Genomic DNA, 18,425 nt, shown 5'->3' on the forward strand with positions numbered 1-18,425 from the left:
AGTTGGATAAAAAATATATATTTCACCTAATTTATAAATATTAACCTCAAATTTAATTATTAAATCACAAAAAATATGAAATCTTTTTTTAGAACCAACAGATATGCAATTGGTGTAGAATAATAAACAAAATATTTGTCTTTTATAATAATTTCTGAAATTGACCAAATTTACCAACATTAGGGGTAAAATTCCTCTTTTCTAACGTTACCACATGTAGCTCGACGAGCTGTGACAAAAGCATGTAGTTGAACTCCATCGAAACTCTACCAGAAAGAGCTCGGTCTTATCCAACTTTTACCATTCTAATCCCATAATAAGAAGGCTAAAAGACTCACTAAAGGATCAGGGGACGTCTTAGGGCTTATAGGGTCTTTGATCCCTATAAATAAAGATAAGTAGGGTAATTATCTTAGCTTAGTCATAACTTAATTTTACCTTATGTTTTCACATACTTTCATTTATAGTTCGTTTTTCATTAGTTTAGTTTATAATTTTCGTTCTAGTTCCAATTTAGTTGAAGCAAGCTTGACATTGGTTTGTTCTTCATCTCTTATGCTCAAGTTTAGTTGTTCAATTCAATTTTTCTAATAATCTCTTTATAGTTCCATGTGGTGTTCTCATAACGAATCAATCCAGAGTTTACTCCCATAAACCTTGATGCTCTTGATTTGACACTCCATGTGTATAACCAGTGAAACGCCATCACAACCAAAGCACATACTAGTCTTCAGTTGACTTTCATTCCCACGATAATAACAGAGCAGAGATATTTTAGATTAGTATCTTACTGCCACACAGCTTCACTTGACCAAGTCGTCAGCCCGCCAAACGTGTGCAAATAACTAATCTTGGATACTTTGTTAATCATCTTACACAAGTAAGTATGACTTAACATATTATTGCCTTACAGTTAACGATGCCACTAAATATAACGTCTGGGCACTAGGGCATACCCCAACAATAAAACCCTTGGATGCAAGCCCAAATCAAACATACTTAGACTCATTGAATTTTTCATATCCCTCAATAATTTGATGGACCTTGAATGGAGGTCTACCAATTTGCTTAATTATGAAGCCATTTGGGCCAGCGTCATTGAGAAGGTGTTTATGTCTTCAGGCCTCATCTCTAATTGCACTTGTTGGAGGAAGTTTTCAAGGGATTCTGTAGATCTATCCCAAAGAGAAAAATCAAAATCATCTTGGTCGGTAAGATCTTTGAGATGGCTTTCCTCCTTATCCTTTTCCCTACTTGTGTTTCTTCGATTATATTCGTCATTAAAATTGTTGAAGTAATGATTAAATCTTAGCTCCACGTTCACTGCACCAATTAATAAATTGTGTAACTTTTTCTTAAGATGGACCTCGATTTCCTTTGCCTTTTGAGCAAGCTAGTGCAAAACAAGAGAGGTGTCACCTAATCACCGTAAGAATTCCAATGCTTAAATTAGTTTGTCTCTTATGAATGAAGAAGAAACCAGTAAAAGCTAGAATTGTTATCATACATGAAAGAATCCCTTAAACCTTATGTTTTATAAGTTGTTATGATCTCTATTAGGGTTTTGAGATTTTATTTCTTCATTGGGACAATGCAATCTTCCAATAAAAACCTTCCATGTGTGTTGCATTTCCTTCATTGCATACAGACCAACATTTTGAGAATATGTGCAATAGATGTACAGTTTGTATTTGCATCTTTAGACTCCCGACCTTTATTGAGACTATATGATCCATTTTTGCATATAGTCCCATGTATAAGTTGTGGACCTAGGACCCTTTGGTTAGTGTATGTTTAGCCTTGTTTAGGTATTTTGCAAGACTCCCCGGGAAGTTCGACTATAGTCCTCTTCTTAGAAAATGATTATTTATGTGTTATTATTGTATAACAATTTTCGAAGTAAGCATAAAGTTCTTAAACTGATATCTACATAAAAAATGATACCAATTATATTGTCTTTTTATATGTTTCAAACGATCACTGTGTTGAAAAGCCTTTCAGGCGACGGTTCAAAACCGTCGTTCCATAAGAAATAAAATATTCATGGGACTCGTTGTCGTCTGATGGACCATTAGTAATGTGTAATTAATGGAACTCTGAGTTTACATAAGTTCAATATGTGAAATGGTTTGTAAAACTGTTGCTATAAAAGCGTTGTTAAATCTCAATATTTTTGTTGTGGATATTAGCCAAATTAAAAAAATGTGAATTAATTAAAAAAAAACTGTCCAACCTACCTTCTGATCTTCTTCTCATCTCTTTTCTCTCTTTTCTCAAAGCCTCATCATCTATCAAATATATAATTTTTCTTATTTTGTGAATCTGCTTGAAAAGGAATATGGAAGTTTGTCTTCCTTCTTCCTCTTCCTACTGTATTAGATTTACTATGTTTTTTATTATTGTTATTTTTCTTTTCTTTTTGTGTTCGTATATTTCATCTGATCTCTTTATTCGTCTGAATTGTATCAATTCTATATTATTCTTTCGTTTATACCTTTTTCGAATTTAACACGAGCGGAAAAGATTTATCTTGTTCGTGGATCAATGGATCTACATAGTTGCAACAAAAGAAAAGATTTACATCCGAATGTTCAGAATGACTTAAATGATGATGATTGAACTGCAGATGCTTTTCTACGATTTGCATTTATGAGAAGTATATTTTTTCTTGTTCTTTTGTATTTTTAATACCTTTACGGTGTTTTGCTTTTTGTAGTCGTTTTAGTGACTTTATGGATCTTGTAAGGTTTTTATTCCTTATATTTGTTTGTTGTACTTGTTGTTTGTTCATCTATTGAAGATACGTGTGTTTCCATAAAAGGTGAATTAAACAAAACAAATATAATGCTTATATATATATATATATATATATAGATTTTAACTTTCTTTTGATTTTGGTTCATTAATGTAAAAAGGGGTTAAAAATTTCAACTTAAAACAACATATGTTTAGAAAGAGTTAATTAAACACATTTATATAACCAATTTGCAACATCTCCATATAGTGAAAGGTAGGAAGTCATCAATCACCCATCATCTCAATTTCCATATAGATGATGGGTGATTGATGACTTCCTACCTTTCACTATATGGAGATGTTGCAAATTGGTTATATAAATGTGTTTAATTAACTCTTTCTAAACATATGTTGTTTTAAGTTGAAATTTTTAACCCCTTTTTACATTAATGAACCAAAATCAAAAGAAAGTTAAAATCTAAAAACTGCTTGTTACCAAATATGCAATCTTTCTTCCTAAATTTTTGCCTTACCCCAACCGAAATTAGCACACAATTACACCTTAATTACAAGCCTAAACATTCTGAAATTGTCAAATTAAGTCAAAATCAAAATGACAAACACCTTCTTAATTTTATCTTTCTTCCTCCTAATTATTTGTCACAATGGAGTTTTAGCCCAGCAGCCAAATAATGATTATTCAAAAGGCTCATTTGGTTTCCTTGAAAACTTACAAGGATCGGCAAAAGGCGACAATAGTACATCCGTCGCTAGACTCAAAAAATACCTCTCGCAATTTGGTTATCTCGGCAACAAACCCATCGCCGCCCAAGCCGGCGAAATGACCACAAATTCTCTCCAACCCGGACAAATTCACAACAATTCCGTCCCCGATTCCGACCCGCATTTATTCGATAACGGAACAGAAGACGCCATAAAAACATTTCAAAAACGTTACAACCTTAATATAACAGGAACCCTAGACCCAGAAACCGTGTCAACTATGATTAAGCCAAGATGCGCCATGCCGGATCCAACCATCATGAACATCGTCACACCAGGTGGAATCGGACCGGCTCCTCCACCATACCGATACTTCCCGGGGAACCCGAAATGGCCGACAACTAATTTCACACTTACTTATTCGTTCGCGGATAATGCTACCGCGGCTTTAATGTATGCCGTAAGAGAATCTTTAAAAACGTGGGAAAGGGTGTCGAAGTTTAAATTTGTGCACGTTGATGATTATTATATCGCTGATTTGAAATTTAGCTATGAAAAGGGAGATCACGGAGATAATAATCCGTTCGACGGTCCGGGTGGGGTTTACGCTCACGCATTCGCTCCGCCGCTCGGAGTTCTTCATTTTGATGTTGAGGAGAATTGGACAATGGTTACTAGGCAAGATACGGTTGATTTATATACAATTACATTGCATGAAATTGGACATAGTTTGGGACTAGATCATACTCCGGATAAACTATCTATTATGTATCCTTATATTGCCTTTGGAGAGATTAAACATTTGCATGACCATGATGTTCTTGGAATAAAAAATTTGTATAATTTTTAATTTTTAAAAAAAAAATTGTAGTTAGATAATTTGTAAGCAAATTCTATAAGAAATTTGCTATATTAATTTATGTAATTATTTGTTATGAAATTTATGATTGTAAACTTAATGAAGTGCAAATTTTGTTGATGGAAAATTTAATACTATAAATCAATAGGTTTGATTGGTATGGGTCTGATGTCGTTTAAATTAGTGATCTCGATTTCGTCATAATACGTGCATAAGACTTTAATTAATTGAGAGAGAGGCCACTTCAAAGGGGTTTGAATAACCTCACATCGATTAATCGAGTCTAATTAATCGAGTCTAATGACCAAAACTATTAATACTATAAGTAGAGATGTCAATATTACACATGTTCTGTAAACACAATAGACATTCAACAGGAATTATGTGGGTTTGGAAATAATTTAGAATATTTAGGAGTATTACCTCTAAGAAATCAATTAGTATCACATATTTATGTTTTTTTTAACACCAGTCATCAGGGGAGGAACCAGGGGGTTGGGGGGCTCGAGCCCCGGCAGGCCGTCGAAGAATTGAGATTTTTTTTTAATAATGGTGTCGGGTAGTATTTTGGAGAGAATTATACTGACTCTATGTAATATTATTTCAATGTTTAAAGGTAGATGAGATGATTAAGGATGTTTACTTCTATTTGAGAGTTCTTATGTTTCAACCTCATTTTCTTTTAAAAAGTTTTTATTTATTTTAATTTTATTTTTTAATAATTATAAAAACATGTTATAATTATAAATTAATTTAAATGGACTCTTTATTTTTATTTTGATAACACTTTTGAATTCATTTTTAATATGTCTTTATCATTAAAAAAAAAAAACATGTTTAATTTTCTATTAGTTCAATGTCAGTTTCTAAAAAAAATGATAACATTCTTACAGTTTTAATGCGTTGGAGACTAAAAATTTTTTGTCCAGCCCTGACGGGATGGACTTTGAAAATTTACTGACAACCGTACAGTTAATTTCGATTTTTTTTACGTTTTGAATTTTTTTTACTGATATATTTAAGCCCCGGATCATCCGGGGTTCTGGTTCCGCCACTGGCGGTCATCTTTCATGAATTGATATGTAACACTATTTTAATTGGTGAAACATACCACTCCAAGTTTATGGTAAAGTTTCTTATAGTTAGTGTTTGACATTTGTTGACCCGAATGTGCTACCTTCAAAAAAGATATAAATATGTAAATGTTTTATTTTATTCTATCATAGTTTTACATATATAATACATGATTTGTGAACTTGACATATATCTTAAATAAAATTGAATAGATATATAATGTTGCATGTAATTTCCTCTAATTTCTTTATATAATTTAAACATTTTGGCCATGAGGCTTAAACATCTCAGCCTATTTGTACTTTTCATTTTTTAAACTTCATTATAGTTTTAGTTAAAAGAAATTAAAAAAAATATATAATTTAGACTTCGCCTCTATCTTTTTCTTCGTAGATTCATGCCTACCATGGCTTGGGGACTACCAGTCATGGTGGTCTAGAGACGAAATCAAACCAATCGATCCTTATTTGGGGTTTTTCGGCATGTCGGAAAGTCGATCGATTCTTCATGACCCTCTGAGTCTTTACCCCTACCCCAGCGACTCCAAAAACAAACTTGATGCTATCATACTTAAACATACCACCTAATTAGATGCATATGATAGAATAATACCATTAGAATATGTTAGTTCTTGAATTCTAAAATTTGATTACCTTTAGGCTCACATATATTATATCTCCACTCCAAATTCTCATGAAAAACAAATAAGGAGAGAAAGTTTGCTTATCTAAGCTAAAAGTAAGGTTTTTTTCTACTAGGATTGACTAAAAAATGTAGTTTTCAATTTTTAGGAGAACCAAATTCAATAAATTTCTAGATACAACCTTAATAATTCCAACAAAATTGTCTATATTGGTATGTTTTGATTTTTACATCTTATTATATTAGTATATTTTGACATTTTATTATGAAGGATAATCAATAAATATTTCTCAGTAACACTTGAAGAATTCCCTCCACCACCACCGCCTTCGTCAAGTCATACACTTTCCGATGACCAAACTACCCTTTTCCCCCTCCATCGTCATCCCTCTCGCATTCGTTATCTTCTCTATCACCCTCCCATTAAACACTCATGCTTTAGGTTCCGGTTCCACAATCGCCGTCATATCCACCTCCGCCACCGTCTGCGGAATCATAGCGGCCAAGCCCGTACAGAGAATCACATGTTACAGAGGCAACACCGGCGAAATTATAAACATCCAACCCGACATCTCATTTTCCTCCATCTCCGGCGGCGAAAACTTCTTCTGCGGCCTAATCTCCAGCGGCCACGCTTTCCTATGTTGGAACACAACCCTCTCTAACCCCACTAGAATCTACTTCAACGTCACTTCCCCGTTACAGAAAATCTCCGTCGGTCTTAATCAAGTCTGCGGAATTTTAAACAACACCGCCACTGTTAAATGCTGGAGAGGCGATTATTACAGTTCCGGCAACCAATCACCGGCGGTGAGTGATAAATTCACCTCAATTTCATCTGGATATCGATTCACCTGTGGAATTTTGACGCGAAATAGACGAATTCGATGTTGGGGAAGTAATCCAATAGCTTCAGAAATTGAATCCCAATTTGAGGGGATTCCAATGGTGAGTATTGAAGCAGGTGGATTTCATGTTTGTGGGATGAATTCAACTGGTTTTGTTGTTTGTAAAGGTGAGAATTTTTCTGGCCAATTGGATATTCCGGTGAATTCGCCATTGATGTATACTCAATTGGGGCTTGGAGGTAGCCATAGCTGTGGAATTCGGAGAAATGGATCGGTGATTTGTTGGGGAGGAAGAGGATTGTATAGTGTTGAAGGAATTATTGGGGTTTCGTTTGAATCGATTGTTTCGGGTTCTAATTTTAGTTGTGGATTGGTTACTAGGGATTTTTCTGTGATTTGTTGGGGACCTGGTTGGATTAATGTCGATGAATTTGGTGTTCAGATTCTTCTGTTTTCCGATCAGATTCTTCCCGGCCGGTGTGTTGAATCGGATTGTGAAGGGAGAATTTATCCTGATTCGGATAGACTTTGTTTCGGTTCAGGAAATATTTGTTATCCTCAAAGTCCAAGTTTGACTATCTATGAAGTAATATATTAGAAAAATAAAAAATTAATTTTTGAGACTCATGAGAATTAGATCTCTTGATGGTTGGATTAATCTAATTTTACATAAAATTATATTGTAAATCCATATTATATTTATATCGAGTTCGGTCCGATTAGGTCAAAGTAAGAAGATTAATTTTCAAATTTTGTTCAATCCGCTTTATATTTACGGGTTAGGTCAAGATAAAAAAATGATTCTCAAATACGACTTAACCCGTCCAATTAATATATATTTATATCAATTTTTTTTATTAAAAATTAATGTCAAACTATATAACATCAATACTATCGGTTAAAAAAACATTAAACGACAACTATATAATTTGTTAATCTCAATTTAATTATAATTATATATTAATATATAAATTGCAGGTCGGATTTGGCGTGAGTTTTAAGATAAATCTCAAGCTGAATTCATTTTATGTATGGATTTTTGAGCGGGATCATTTACAAATTTAGTGCAATTTCAAACTTAATTGACAGAAAATAGGATTTTTTTTTGTGTAATTTTATATTTTGACCACTTTCCAACCTCCAACGTTCTAATCACCTTACTTGAAACTGTATATTTTCTTTCCACTCATTCTTGGAGCCATGCTTCTCCTTTCTTTCTCCTCTCTACATTCTATCATACACAACAGGCCGGCTGTATAGAGTATACGATTATGAAATCAAATATCAATTACAGATCGATCATGAAAACGAAATGGTGAAATAAGCTCTAGCATGCATCCAAATCCAGATTGTTTGAAGACTAAATTTGGGATCTCTAATGACAATAAACCTAAACTTGTATACATTTTTTTTCTAATGAAAAGAGCATAATTGTCAACTTTCATTTCCGTAGCAAGACTAAATTTGTTGTTTTTCAAAATTTCCAGAAAAAGCGTTAAGGAAATTGTGATGAAGCAATTGGAATGGTCTTCAATTTATTGGGAAGTGTCCATGCCAAGATTCTAAAATTGATGGGTGAATATATTAAAATTATGATCACAATTTTCAAATAACATGGAAACGTGATGAACTGAACCATTTCATAGAAATAAGGGTAATTAATTTATTAGTCCCTATATTTTGACAAAACACACTGTTTAGTTCTTGTATTTTAAAAAACACACGGTAAAGTCCTTAACGTTTTTCTCGGTGAACTGTTTAGTCCCTAACGTTTTTCTCGGTAAACTGTTTAGTCAAAATATAGAAACTAATAAATTAATTACCCTTATTTCTATGAAATGGTTCAGTTCATCACGTTTCCATGTTATTTGAAAATATTGGAACTAAACAGTGTGTTTTGTCAAAATATAGAGACTAATAAATTAATTAGCCTAGAAATAATGTACACTTTCTTTGTGTGCTTGTATTTTTTTTTCAATTTTATATTTTTTTTATAAAAGCATGACAAAGCAAATGACAGAAGGAGAACATCTCAACTAGATAATCACTCCATCGCCCCAAATAAAAGCAAAATCCAAATATTAAAAGAAAAAAAAAACAAAGAAGGAAAGTTTAAGTACAACGTAAATGTTCTAAATTATAAAGATCATCAAATATAAAGAAACGACAAAACTGAGGAACCAAGCTCCACCACATGATCTCATAAGAAGGTGAAATGACCCAGAGCATCAACTGTCTAGCATAACCCAACATTAGGCTAAACACTTTAACCAATCCTGACGAAGCATTTAGTAAATGAACCACATACATTGAATCAAACTCAATCTATAATTGAGTCCAACTCTTTTCCCAAGCCAAATCAATCGTAAAAGTTACCGCTTTCAGCTTAGCGATATGTGTACAGGCAGGAGAAATAGAAAATGCAAAGCAACCATGACCAAAACCCCGAGATGTTTTGAAAATGACACAATGCACTCGCTGCACCTAGCGTCCCTAGCGCAGAACCATATGTGTTCACTTTTAGCCGGGGGGAGGAACCCAACAAACTTCAACTATATCTAAGTCGTTGTTGCTACAGTGACCTTGGTGAGAACGAAGACTGTTGACAGTTCTCTGAATTGATGGTGATATTCCGATTCGAAAATGACTTGGTTGCGGGTACACCAAATTAGTCAAATTCAGTTTTGTTGGGTTATTTCATGCATATAGAGTAAATGAAAGAAACAAAAATTATATGGTGCAGAGAACAAACACCTTTTACTCATTTGCTTGGGTGGTTGTTTCTTAGTTTTGTTTGTGTTTTTCCTTTCCTTGATAAAAAAAAGAAGTTGATATCATTTTGTGTGGGGTTTTGTTATATTTAAAGCTCCTCACCCACCCTTCCATACAGATACATTAATTAGTTGGAATCGAACTATAAGTAACATGTAAAAATGATTAATACCACATCCAAATGGATATATGGTATGTTTTATTACAAATAAACTTATAAAGTATAATTGCTTTTATAATTAGTGCGGTTTTGGTTTCACTTTTCAGAACTATTTTTTGTCTTTTAATTTTAAACACGAGATGAAAAAATGTTTGGTAAAATTTTAAAACAGCCACTTTTATTGGTAAGAACAAACAAACAACCACAACCACAACAAACAGATATAAGTGAACCAAACAAATAATTGTTATAGAATCAATTGTATACTTTAATTTACTCTCACACTTGAGAGATCCAAATCACGAAAAAATACATGAAAACTATTCAATAAGTTCTCCTTGTATTAATCGGGTTAAATGTACCATTGGTCATTAAACTTACATGGATATCTCAAAATGGTCACTCAAGTTCAATTTGTCTCAATAAAATCACTCAACTTTGAGTTTTGTCTCAATTAAATCACTATGACGATTTCAGTTATTAAAAAACATCGGAATGATCACATAAGTGATACGTCAATATGAAACAACTCATATTTCTAACCGAAATGATACATGACATCCACTATGCGCCATCTTGCTCACGTGTCGATTATTTTTATGAAAAAAACTAAAATTTAGTTTTTTCATAAAAATACCCGACATGCGGCTGCCATATTCCGTTTCGATCAGAGATTTAAGTTAACTCATGTTAACGTGTCACCCGTGTCATTATTTCGATGTGTTTTAACTACTAAAAATCAACGAAGTGACCTAATTGAGACAAAACTCAAAGTTGAATGATTTTATTGAGACAACCATGTAAGTTCAGTGGCCAATGGTGCATTTAACCCTGCATTAATCATAAATAAATATATACATTTAAAAGATTTTCTAAAAAATACGAAATTTTAGCTATTATATTATACTAGTCGAAAACCCGTGCGATGCACGGGGTATGAAACTTTTATATAATTTAGATAAATAAATAAATTGACATATTTACTTTTAAATAATTTTATATCATGCTATGAAAAAAATTTATATTATGTATATTTGAAATTAATAGATATTTTTTAATGATAATTCAAATTAAATTAGTTTTAAAAATAATTGACTACTTTTTTTTATAGAATTTTAACTAAAGATGAATGATTTATTTATTTTTACAAAATTCAATGATTTGTACTTTTTAGGAATTTTAATACATTTTCATATTCCAAATATTCTGTGAAACAATAATAATAAAATAGCAGATTAATTAAGAAATATATTAGAATATAATAAAAAAACCAAAAATTGAATTAAACTATAATTAAAATTAAATATTATATCTACGATACAAAAGAATTACAATCTATGTTAAAATGGAAGCAACATCAATATATTATTCTATAAACTATTACAATCAATACTTTTCTAATGTTGCATATGAAGAAAATTTTTCAATATGTTACATATAAAAAAATAAAATTCGTAAGAATTAGTCACAAATTCATCTTGATGATAATTATTTTGGTTGATGGAATTTCATGATCACCAAGTATTCGAATTCAATTATTCATTCTGCTACAATAATCCAATATATCTAATTGAATCAGTTTAAGATGATGATTTCTCCTATTTTCATCTCGTAATATCTCATCAAGACATTCGATCAATTTGTTCTTCATTCTTTCACTATATAGAATATCAGTCAGACTCGCAGATATCACTTATTTGACTTCATTAATATTTTCTAATAATTATATATTCTTGAATTTTGTAAGTAAGAAAAACAAACAAAAGAATTGAAAAAAAATGAAGGGACGAAAAAGATAATTAGGAGAGAACCATCTTCCTCTCGGTTTTTTTTTTTTTGAAAATAAGAGAGAATGTCGAGACATAAGCGTATAAAGAGGATAGTGAAAATATTTTTTGCCCATTAATTAAACATTTTATTTTTTCTTAATGAAGTATTAAGTCCATAAATTAATTTTAGTTAAATAGAATTAAATCGCAATTGTAACCACTCAGTACAAAAAAAACGTTTTATAATTAATATGTGAAATTAATTATATTAATTAGAATCATTATGCTCAACATTTGAGAATTAGAAGAGATTCAAATAATAATATTTTTTTGATTAATATTTTTCAATAATTTGTCCTATGATCATATTTCATTTTCATCTGTTAAAAACTCTTGAAATACTAATAATTTTGTACGAACCATAATATAATAGTTAAAAATTATATAAGCCAATGTTGCAAAAACAATTATCTCAATATCCATAATTAATGTACATTTTTAGGATTTTGAGCATCAAAATTTATTTTTATTTACCTTGATTTTGAATTCGTATCTAGCATAATCCACATTCTTCAAGAATAAACATCTTATCAAGCGTATTAGACGCTTACAATCTCCTTGTCTAGAAAATTGGAAAAAAATAACTTCTTGATAATAATAATAATAATAATATAACATAATTTATATTGAAATAGATTTCATTGTAAGTATAATATTCTAATATCTCTTTAATATTTTATTTAATATGTCTCAACTTCAATGAACAACAATCGTGTGAAACTTTATATCTTTTTTTGATTAAAGATTGGTTAGCGAGGAAGGGTAAGCGGCAGACATCCTAGCTATGCTGGCACCCCCACCACAGACCCAAAAAAGCCCCGAACCAAAATGCATAAAAATAAAAAATACAATCCATATCAATTAGCTAAACTCAAACTAAAAAAAAATGAGTGGATTTCAACATGTTCCGAATTAGAAAAATTAATCTAACTTCAATTAAAACTAAAAATTGAGTTCATAAAAAGCCGAAAATCTAAATTTTAGTTAGAGTTAACAATCAAAACGATAACACCTAGGAACATATACTAAAAAAGAATGCAAATATACAAAATCTTTATTTTAGTTATTTTGAAAAATAAATAAATAAAAAAGAAAACATGGATAAGGTAGCAAGAGGTATGGAATCTAGATAACGACAGAAATGGAATTTAATCTCCGAAAGATGAAACTATAACAACAATTGTTTAATAAAAATAAAACAACAACACAATTGAGAAAGCCAAAAATTGAGTTCATATAAAGCCTAAAATCTAAATTTTAGTTAAGAGTTAGCAATCGAAACGATAACACTTAGCAACATATACTAAAAAAGAATACAAATTTACAAAATCTTTATTTTAGTCATTTTGAAAAAAAAAGACAAATAAAAAAGAAAACATGGATAAGGTAGCGAGAGGTATGGAACCTGGGTAACGACAGAAATGGAATTTCATCTCTGAAAAATGAAACTATAATAACTATTGTTTAATAAAAAGAAAACAACAACACAATTGAGAACAAAAATAACTACAACATATGAAAAAAATCGAATAATTACCTTGAGAAACATAAGAATTTCTTGTAATTTTTGACACTTTTGTATTTTCCAGTTTTAGTTGTTCATGCATCTTCTATTTCTGTCGGATTTCTTCAATTGAAGCTATCACTTTGGAAAAAAAAAAGATAAATAAAAAAGAAAACATGGATAAGATAGCGAGAGGTATAGAACTGGGTAACAACAGAAATGAATCTGGAAGATGAAACTATAACAACTATTGTTTAATAAAGATAAAACAACAACATAATTGAGAACAAAATAACTACAACATATGAAAAAAATCAAATATTTACCTTCAGAAATATCATAACCAATGACTATAATGGTGGAATATTATCTATCATGCTTTATATAGAAGTTTATTTGTGACTTTTGGATTTCCTTTGCTTTGTGTTTTTTCATCTTCTGGTAACTCTTGCTTTTTTTTATTATTTTAATTAATAAGCTAGTAATTATTTAATATATTATAAATATAAATTTGTTATTTTTAATTAATTAAATATTTATTTTTAATTAATTAAATATTTTTAATCTGATTTTTTACTATGTTGACAACTCATCAAAAAGACCTCTAAAACACTTATTCTCATTTCTCTCTGTTTCCGTAATTATATATAGTATAGATTATGGATTTGGAAATTTCTTGAGAAGCACATATAACTTGCTAAATTTAAACCATTTATAGATCAGCCACAACTTTAAAAAAGAAGGTGTCAAAAGAACTTACTCTAATCACATGATTTCTTTCTAATTTTAGGTCTAAACCATTTTATGGCTAAAAAAACTTACTCCAATCAAATGTTTTGCCTATTTGTATTAAACATTTCTATAGTACTTCACTTCAATTACTTTCTTATCAACAAGTATGGCCTCTGCTACTTCAATTTCAGTCCTCCTCTTCGCCCGCGTCCTACTCTCCGCCACTACTTTCGTCAATGTATGGTACTTCTTGTATTCCAAATTATTATTTTTTATTTATTTCTTTCCCCCAATTTGTTAACAATAATTCCATTTTTTTGGGGCTTAAACATTAGGGATGGATAATTTCGTCGTAGATTTCAAAATCATATTGACTCTGTGACAAATTCTGAATCGTTGCAAATTACTGATGAAAATTATATGTTTAGCGAGGAAACTTTCTATCGATAATTATAATTTTTTTATGATGTCCCTAATTTGGGAGGGTCTATGGAACATCCGTGGCTCCTTGTCTCTCCGTCACTAGTTAAGCATAATATCAAGGGCTTCGACCTTGTAATCCGTTAACGACACCTGAAGTTCTCTCGAGGAAAAAAAAAATTCTGATGAAGATGTTTCGAAACCTCTAACCATGACTATTACAGCCGCTCAGCTTCGTCAAAATCAAAGGGTTTTGTTGCAGTCTATCCCTGTAGTTGAACAATACTCGGAGAGTAAATGGATGAAAAATAGAATTCCCTATAGCTCTACTTTCATATACCGGGAATACCCTCCTGTTGGCTTTGACTTTTAAAAAATAGAATTCCGGAATAAGAATTAACGACGGATATTTCCATTTTCCGTCAGTGATTTTAAATTCGCAAATACTGAATAAATTGAAATTGCAACGGAAATTATACATTTAACGACCAAAATATCAGTCCCTAATTCTAACTTTTATTTTTTATTTTGATGCATTTTAGGGTCAAAATTTGGACGAACAGTTATGGTGTGTACCAAAAGCAGGTACAAATAACCAAGCATTGCAAGCAAATCTAGACTATGCTTGCGGATCTATAGATTGTATGGGTATTCAGCCTGGTGGTTCATGTTATGAACCAAACACAGTGAAAGATCATGCTGCTTGGGCCATGAACACCTTTTATCAAAGCCTTGGCAAAAAAGACTCTGATTGTGATTTTAAAGGCACTGGCGATCTCGTTGTTAGTGATCCAAGTATTTTTCTTACCTTCTTTTCAATTACTATTTTATTTGTAAGTTTGATCTTTAGTAGGTAGTTAATCATTTCCTTTCTTGTGCAGGCCCTCCAGGATGTAAATTTTTTGACGGAAAGAACATCACCGGAACGGTAATTTAAGAGATATTATTGTCTTGCACTTATAGTTAAGGGGCGGAGACAAGGGGGGCCGGGGCCGGTCCCTTTAACCGCCCGAACCATCATAACTATGAGTAGTTTCAGTCTCATTGTCTCCATGAAATTTAAGGTTGTGGTGGTTCCGGTCTCCTGTTTTCAAGAAATAATGATGGGGTGCTGAATTGGCTCAGGTTCTATTAGGCTATCTCTAAATCCAAAGTTCCAAATTTTTTTTTTTTTTTTTTGCCTCTTAATGCATATGTAAATCTAAAATTCTAATTTTTTGCTGCTTGAATCTAAATTTCTAATTTTTTTTTTTTTTTTTTTTTTGTGCATGTTAAGCCCTTTTTAAATCCAAATTTCTATTTGGTCTATTAGGCGATCACTAAATCTTAAACACAATATAGCTTAATTTTGAAAAGTTTTATATTGGTACTTAAAAATTTATTCTACCATTCTGATGATAACACGTATATATACAAAAAAAAAAAAAAAAATTAAACAAATTCAATTTAGCAAATTTTTTTTAGGCACCATGTGTAAAATCGACCCGCCCAACCGAACAATCTTGTATTCGCCACTGTTCAATAGCATATCTTATATTAATCTCTGATACATCCGCATACATAAATGTTCGTTTTGCTTGCAAAGTGCACAACACAGCCTCATCCCACCATGCGTTTATAATTCCACTAATTTAATGAGGTTGCTAGTACTCGAACTCTGGACGGTTTGGTCCAACTGGCTCTGATACCATATCATGGAACTAATTGAACTAAAAGCTCAAAGTGATAGTTAAGACCCGATAGTTAAGCACAATCATAGATCTTATATATTAAGCTCTGACATTATTAAGAATTTAACATATATATTTCGTTTAATGTTTATTTTAGTCCGGAAAGAGATGGTGTGTACCAAGAGACGAAGCTACAGATCAACAATTGCAATCAAACATAGACTATGCATGTGGAGCAGGTAGAGATTGTAAACCAATTCAACAAGGTGGTGCCTGTTTTGAACCAAACACTGTCAAGTCTCATGCTGCATATGCTATGAACACCTTTTATCGAACCCTTGGCAATCAACATTCTGAGTGTAACTTTAAAGGTTCTGGCAAGCTCGTCAGTTCTGATCCAAGTAATTTTCTAACCCTCTTTACCTAATGGTCTTAATTTTTTAGGATTATCTTTGTAAATCGGCTAAACTCAAAATGTACATTTTCTCTAATCTAATGGTTCTCTTTATTTTTTCAGGTTATGGGGGATGCAAATATCTATAAGTTCAGGCTAATAGTGAGACTGAATCAGAGTTTTTTTATTTCTCCATTTCTGAGAGGATGATGCATTGAATTTGTATGTCTTTAAGATATTTCCAGTTTCAGAATTTTTAGATATTTTGTTGTTTAACTAATATAGAAATAAATTGTATATTGTAAAAACGACCGTTGATTGATAACCGACTATAGTTTAATAAAGATTTAATTGTTAATTATATATATAGTTATGTATTTTTTGGTAACGTTAGTCAGTATCCTTTGTATTTCAAATGGTATTATGTTGTACCAAACTTATGTTTATCAAGCTATTTAAGAAATAAGATGGCCCTGCCTTGAAGTTTGAAATATTTTATATGTTCCAAAAACAGTAATCATTTATTGTTTGCATCTTCCATAACTCCCTCTAATCCTATCTTTGTTGAGTTCTTTGCTAATCACTTTATTTTGAAGGATTCGAAGAGCTAGAAGGTGATTCATCAAGGAAAATATGAGAATGGTCTCTATACAATGTCTCTTTTGTCATCCACTCCACATCAAGTTTAAGCATATCATATTTCTCTTCCATTATGGCATGTGCATTTAGGGACTGCCAATTTTCCTATTGTTAAATTTTTTCTTGAATTAAATAAAATTCCCTTTGTGAAGGATAATAAAAATTCTAGTTTGTATCACTAGTATAAAAATGGACTTTAGCTACCGTGTGGTGTTTCGTAATTAGCTACAGTTTGACGACCGATGTCAATACTGGGCGACGCTAATGCTTGGTGTCGGTCCACAGTGTTTAGGTTGGAAAATGAATTCATAGTACACGTGACATTATTCAGATCCTGAAGTGAACACAATTTGAGTTTTAAAGTTAACATCCGAATGCACTAAACAATGGCAAAACATCAACCTTAAATACTGGCCAATGAACAAAACAGAAGATGCATATCAAAGTGTGGATGTTAATTGCATTTCACAAGCTGCTCTCACTTTATTGGCCATGAACAAAACAATAGTTGATGTAAATATATAACTACCCAATTCCATTATCATCAAATCAGTACAAGCGGATAAAATTGATGTGGCAACGGGCAAGTTAACAGCTCAATTGAATTTGTTGCCAGAAGTACCAATAACCAACATATCTACTGCACAGACACTGTAAGAAAAACAATTTTTTATGGGGGAATTTATGTGCCACAAAAGGCTCAAAATGCACCATTAATGCTTTTTTTGTCGACTATAATTTTACCCACTAAGAACGCGACACTAAAGCTTTTAGTGACTCATAGAATTGATTGTCACAATTTGATATTATACAGTGAGAAAATAAACAATGCCACTAATGATAGTCTATAGTGGCAAAATCTTGGCGCCACTAAACAAGTACTTTTATTGCGAACTTTATCGCCACAAATATAGAAGTATTATGGCAGGATATTACGCTTCAAAAGTATGTATTTTGTGTGTAATTATACGACACAAAAGAATATATTTTGTGGCGTAATTGAACGCCACAAAATCATGTATTTTGTGGCATACAACAATGCAACAAAGTATGTGTTTTTGTGGTAAAAAATAACGCCATATTAGAGAATTTTTTATTGTGAATTTTTACGCCATCTTAGAGTTCCTTTTTTTGGCGATATTTGTTCCACCATTAACCATTCACTACAAGAAACTGTTCATTTTATGGGAAAATATTCTGCCCTTAAATGTTATTTTTTCACAACAAAAGACTTTAGTGGCGAATTAAGAGTTCGTCCTCAGTTCGCCATTCTATTTAAAATAAAATGAAAAAAATTTAGCAGTTCACAATACTAGGCATTATTTACCGGTAGGTCATATGCCATATATTAAAAATAAAAAAAATAAAAAAAACCAAATACATCACAAGAACCATTAATGTTGGATAAGGCACCTCTTTGTTT

At 31.5% G+C, this 18,425-nt stretch overlaps 1 protein-coding gene across 1 annotated transcript; it reads left to right on the forward strand.

The window, feature by feature from the left end:
• The first annotated feature begins 14,043 nt into the window (after positions 1 to 14,043).
• Positions 14,044 to 16,608, forward strand: LOC136225903 (glucan endo-1,3-beta-glucosidase 12-like). The gene is made up of 5 exons (XM_066014061.1): positions 14,044 to 14,117; positions 14,842 to 15,094; positions 15,181 to 15,227; positions 16,127 to 16,370; positions 16,487 to 16,608. The coding sequence occupies exons 1-5, from the start codon at positions 14,046 to 14,048 to the stop codon at positions 16,510 to 16,512; spliced, it is 642 nt and encodes a 213-aa protein (XP_065870133.1). The 5' UTR covers positions 14,044 to 14,045; the 3' UTR covers positions 16,513 to 16,608.
• The last annotated feature ends 1,817 nt before the right edge of the window (positions 16,609 to 18,425 follow it).

The sequence above is a fragment of the Euphorbia lathyris genome, chromosome 4 (assembly GCF_963576675.1).
Source record: "Euphorbia lathyris chromosome 4, ddEupLath1.1, whole genome shotgun sequence".
In the NCBI taxonomy this organism is placed as follows: domain Eukaryota; kingdom Viridiplantae; phylum Streptophyta; class Magnoliopsida; order Malpighiales; family Euphorbiaceae; genus Euphorbia; species Euphorbia lathyris.

Excerpts from the sequence above, each read along its gene's own strand:
- LOC136225903 (XM_066014061.1), top strand. The coding sequence starts at position 14,046 with ATGGCCTCTGCTACTTCAATTTCAGTCCTCCTCTTCGCCCGCGTCCTA. Across the intron at positions 15,095-15,180 it reads TCTCGTTGTTAGTGATCCAA|GCCCTCCAGGATGTAAATTT; the intron begins GTATTTTTCTTA and ends TTTCTTGTGCAG. Across the intron at positions 16,371-16,486 it reads GCTCGTCAGTTCTGATCCAA|GTTATGGGGGATGCAAATAT; the intron begins GTAATTTTCTAA and ends TTATTTTTTCAG.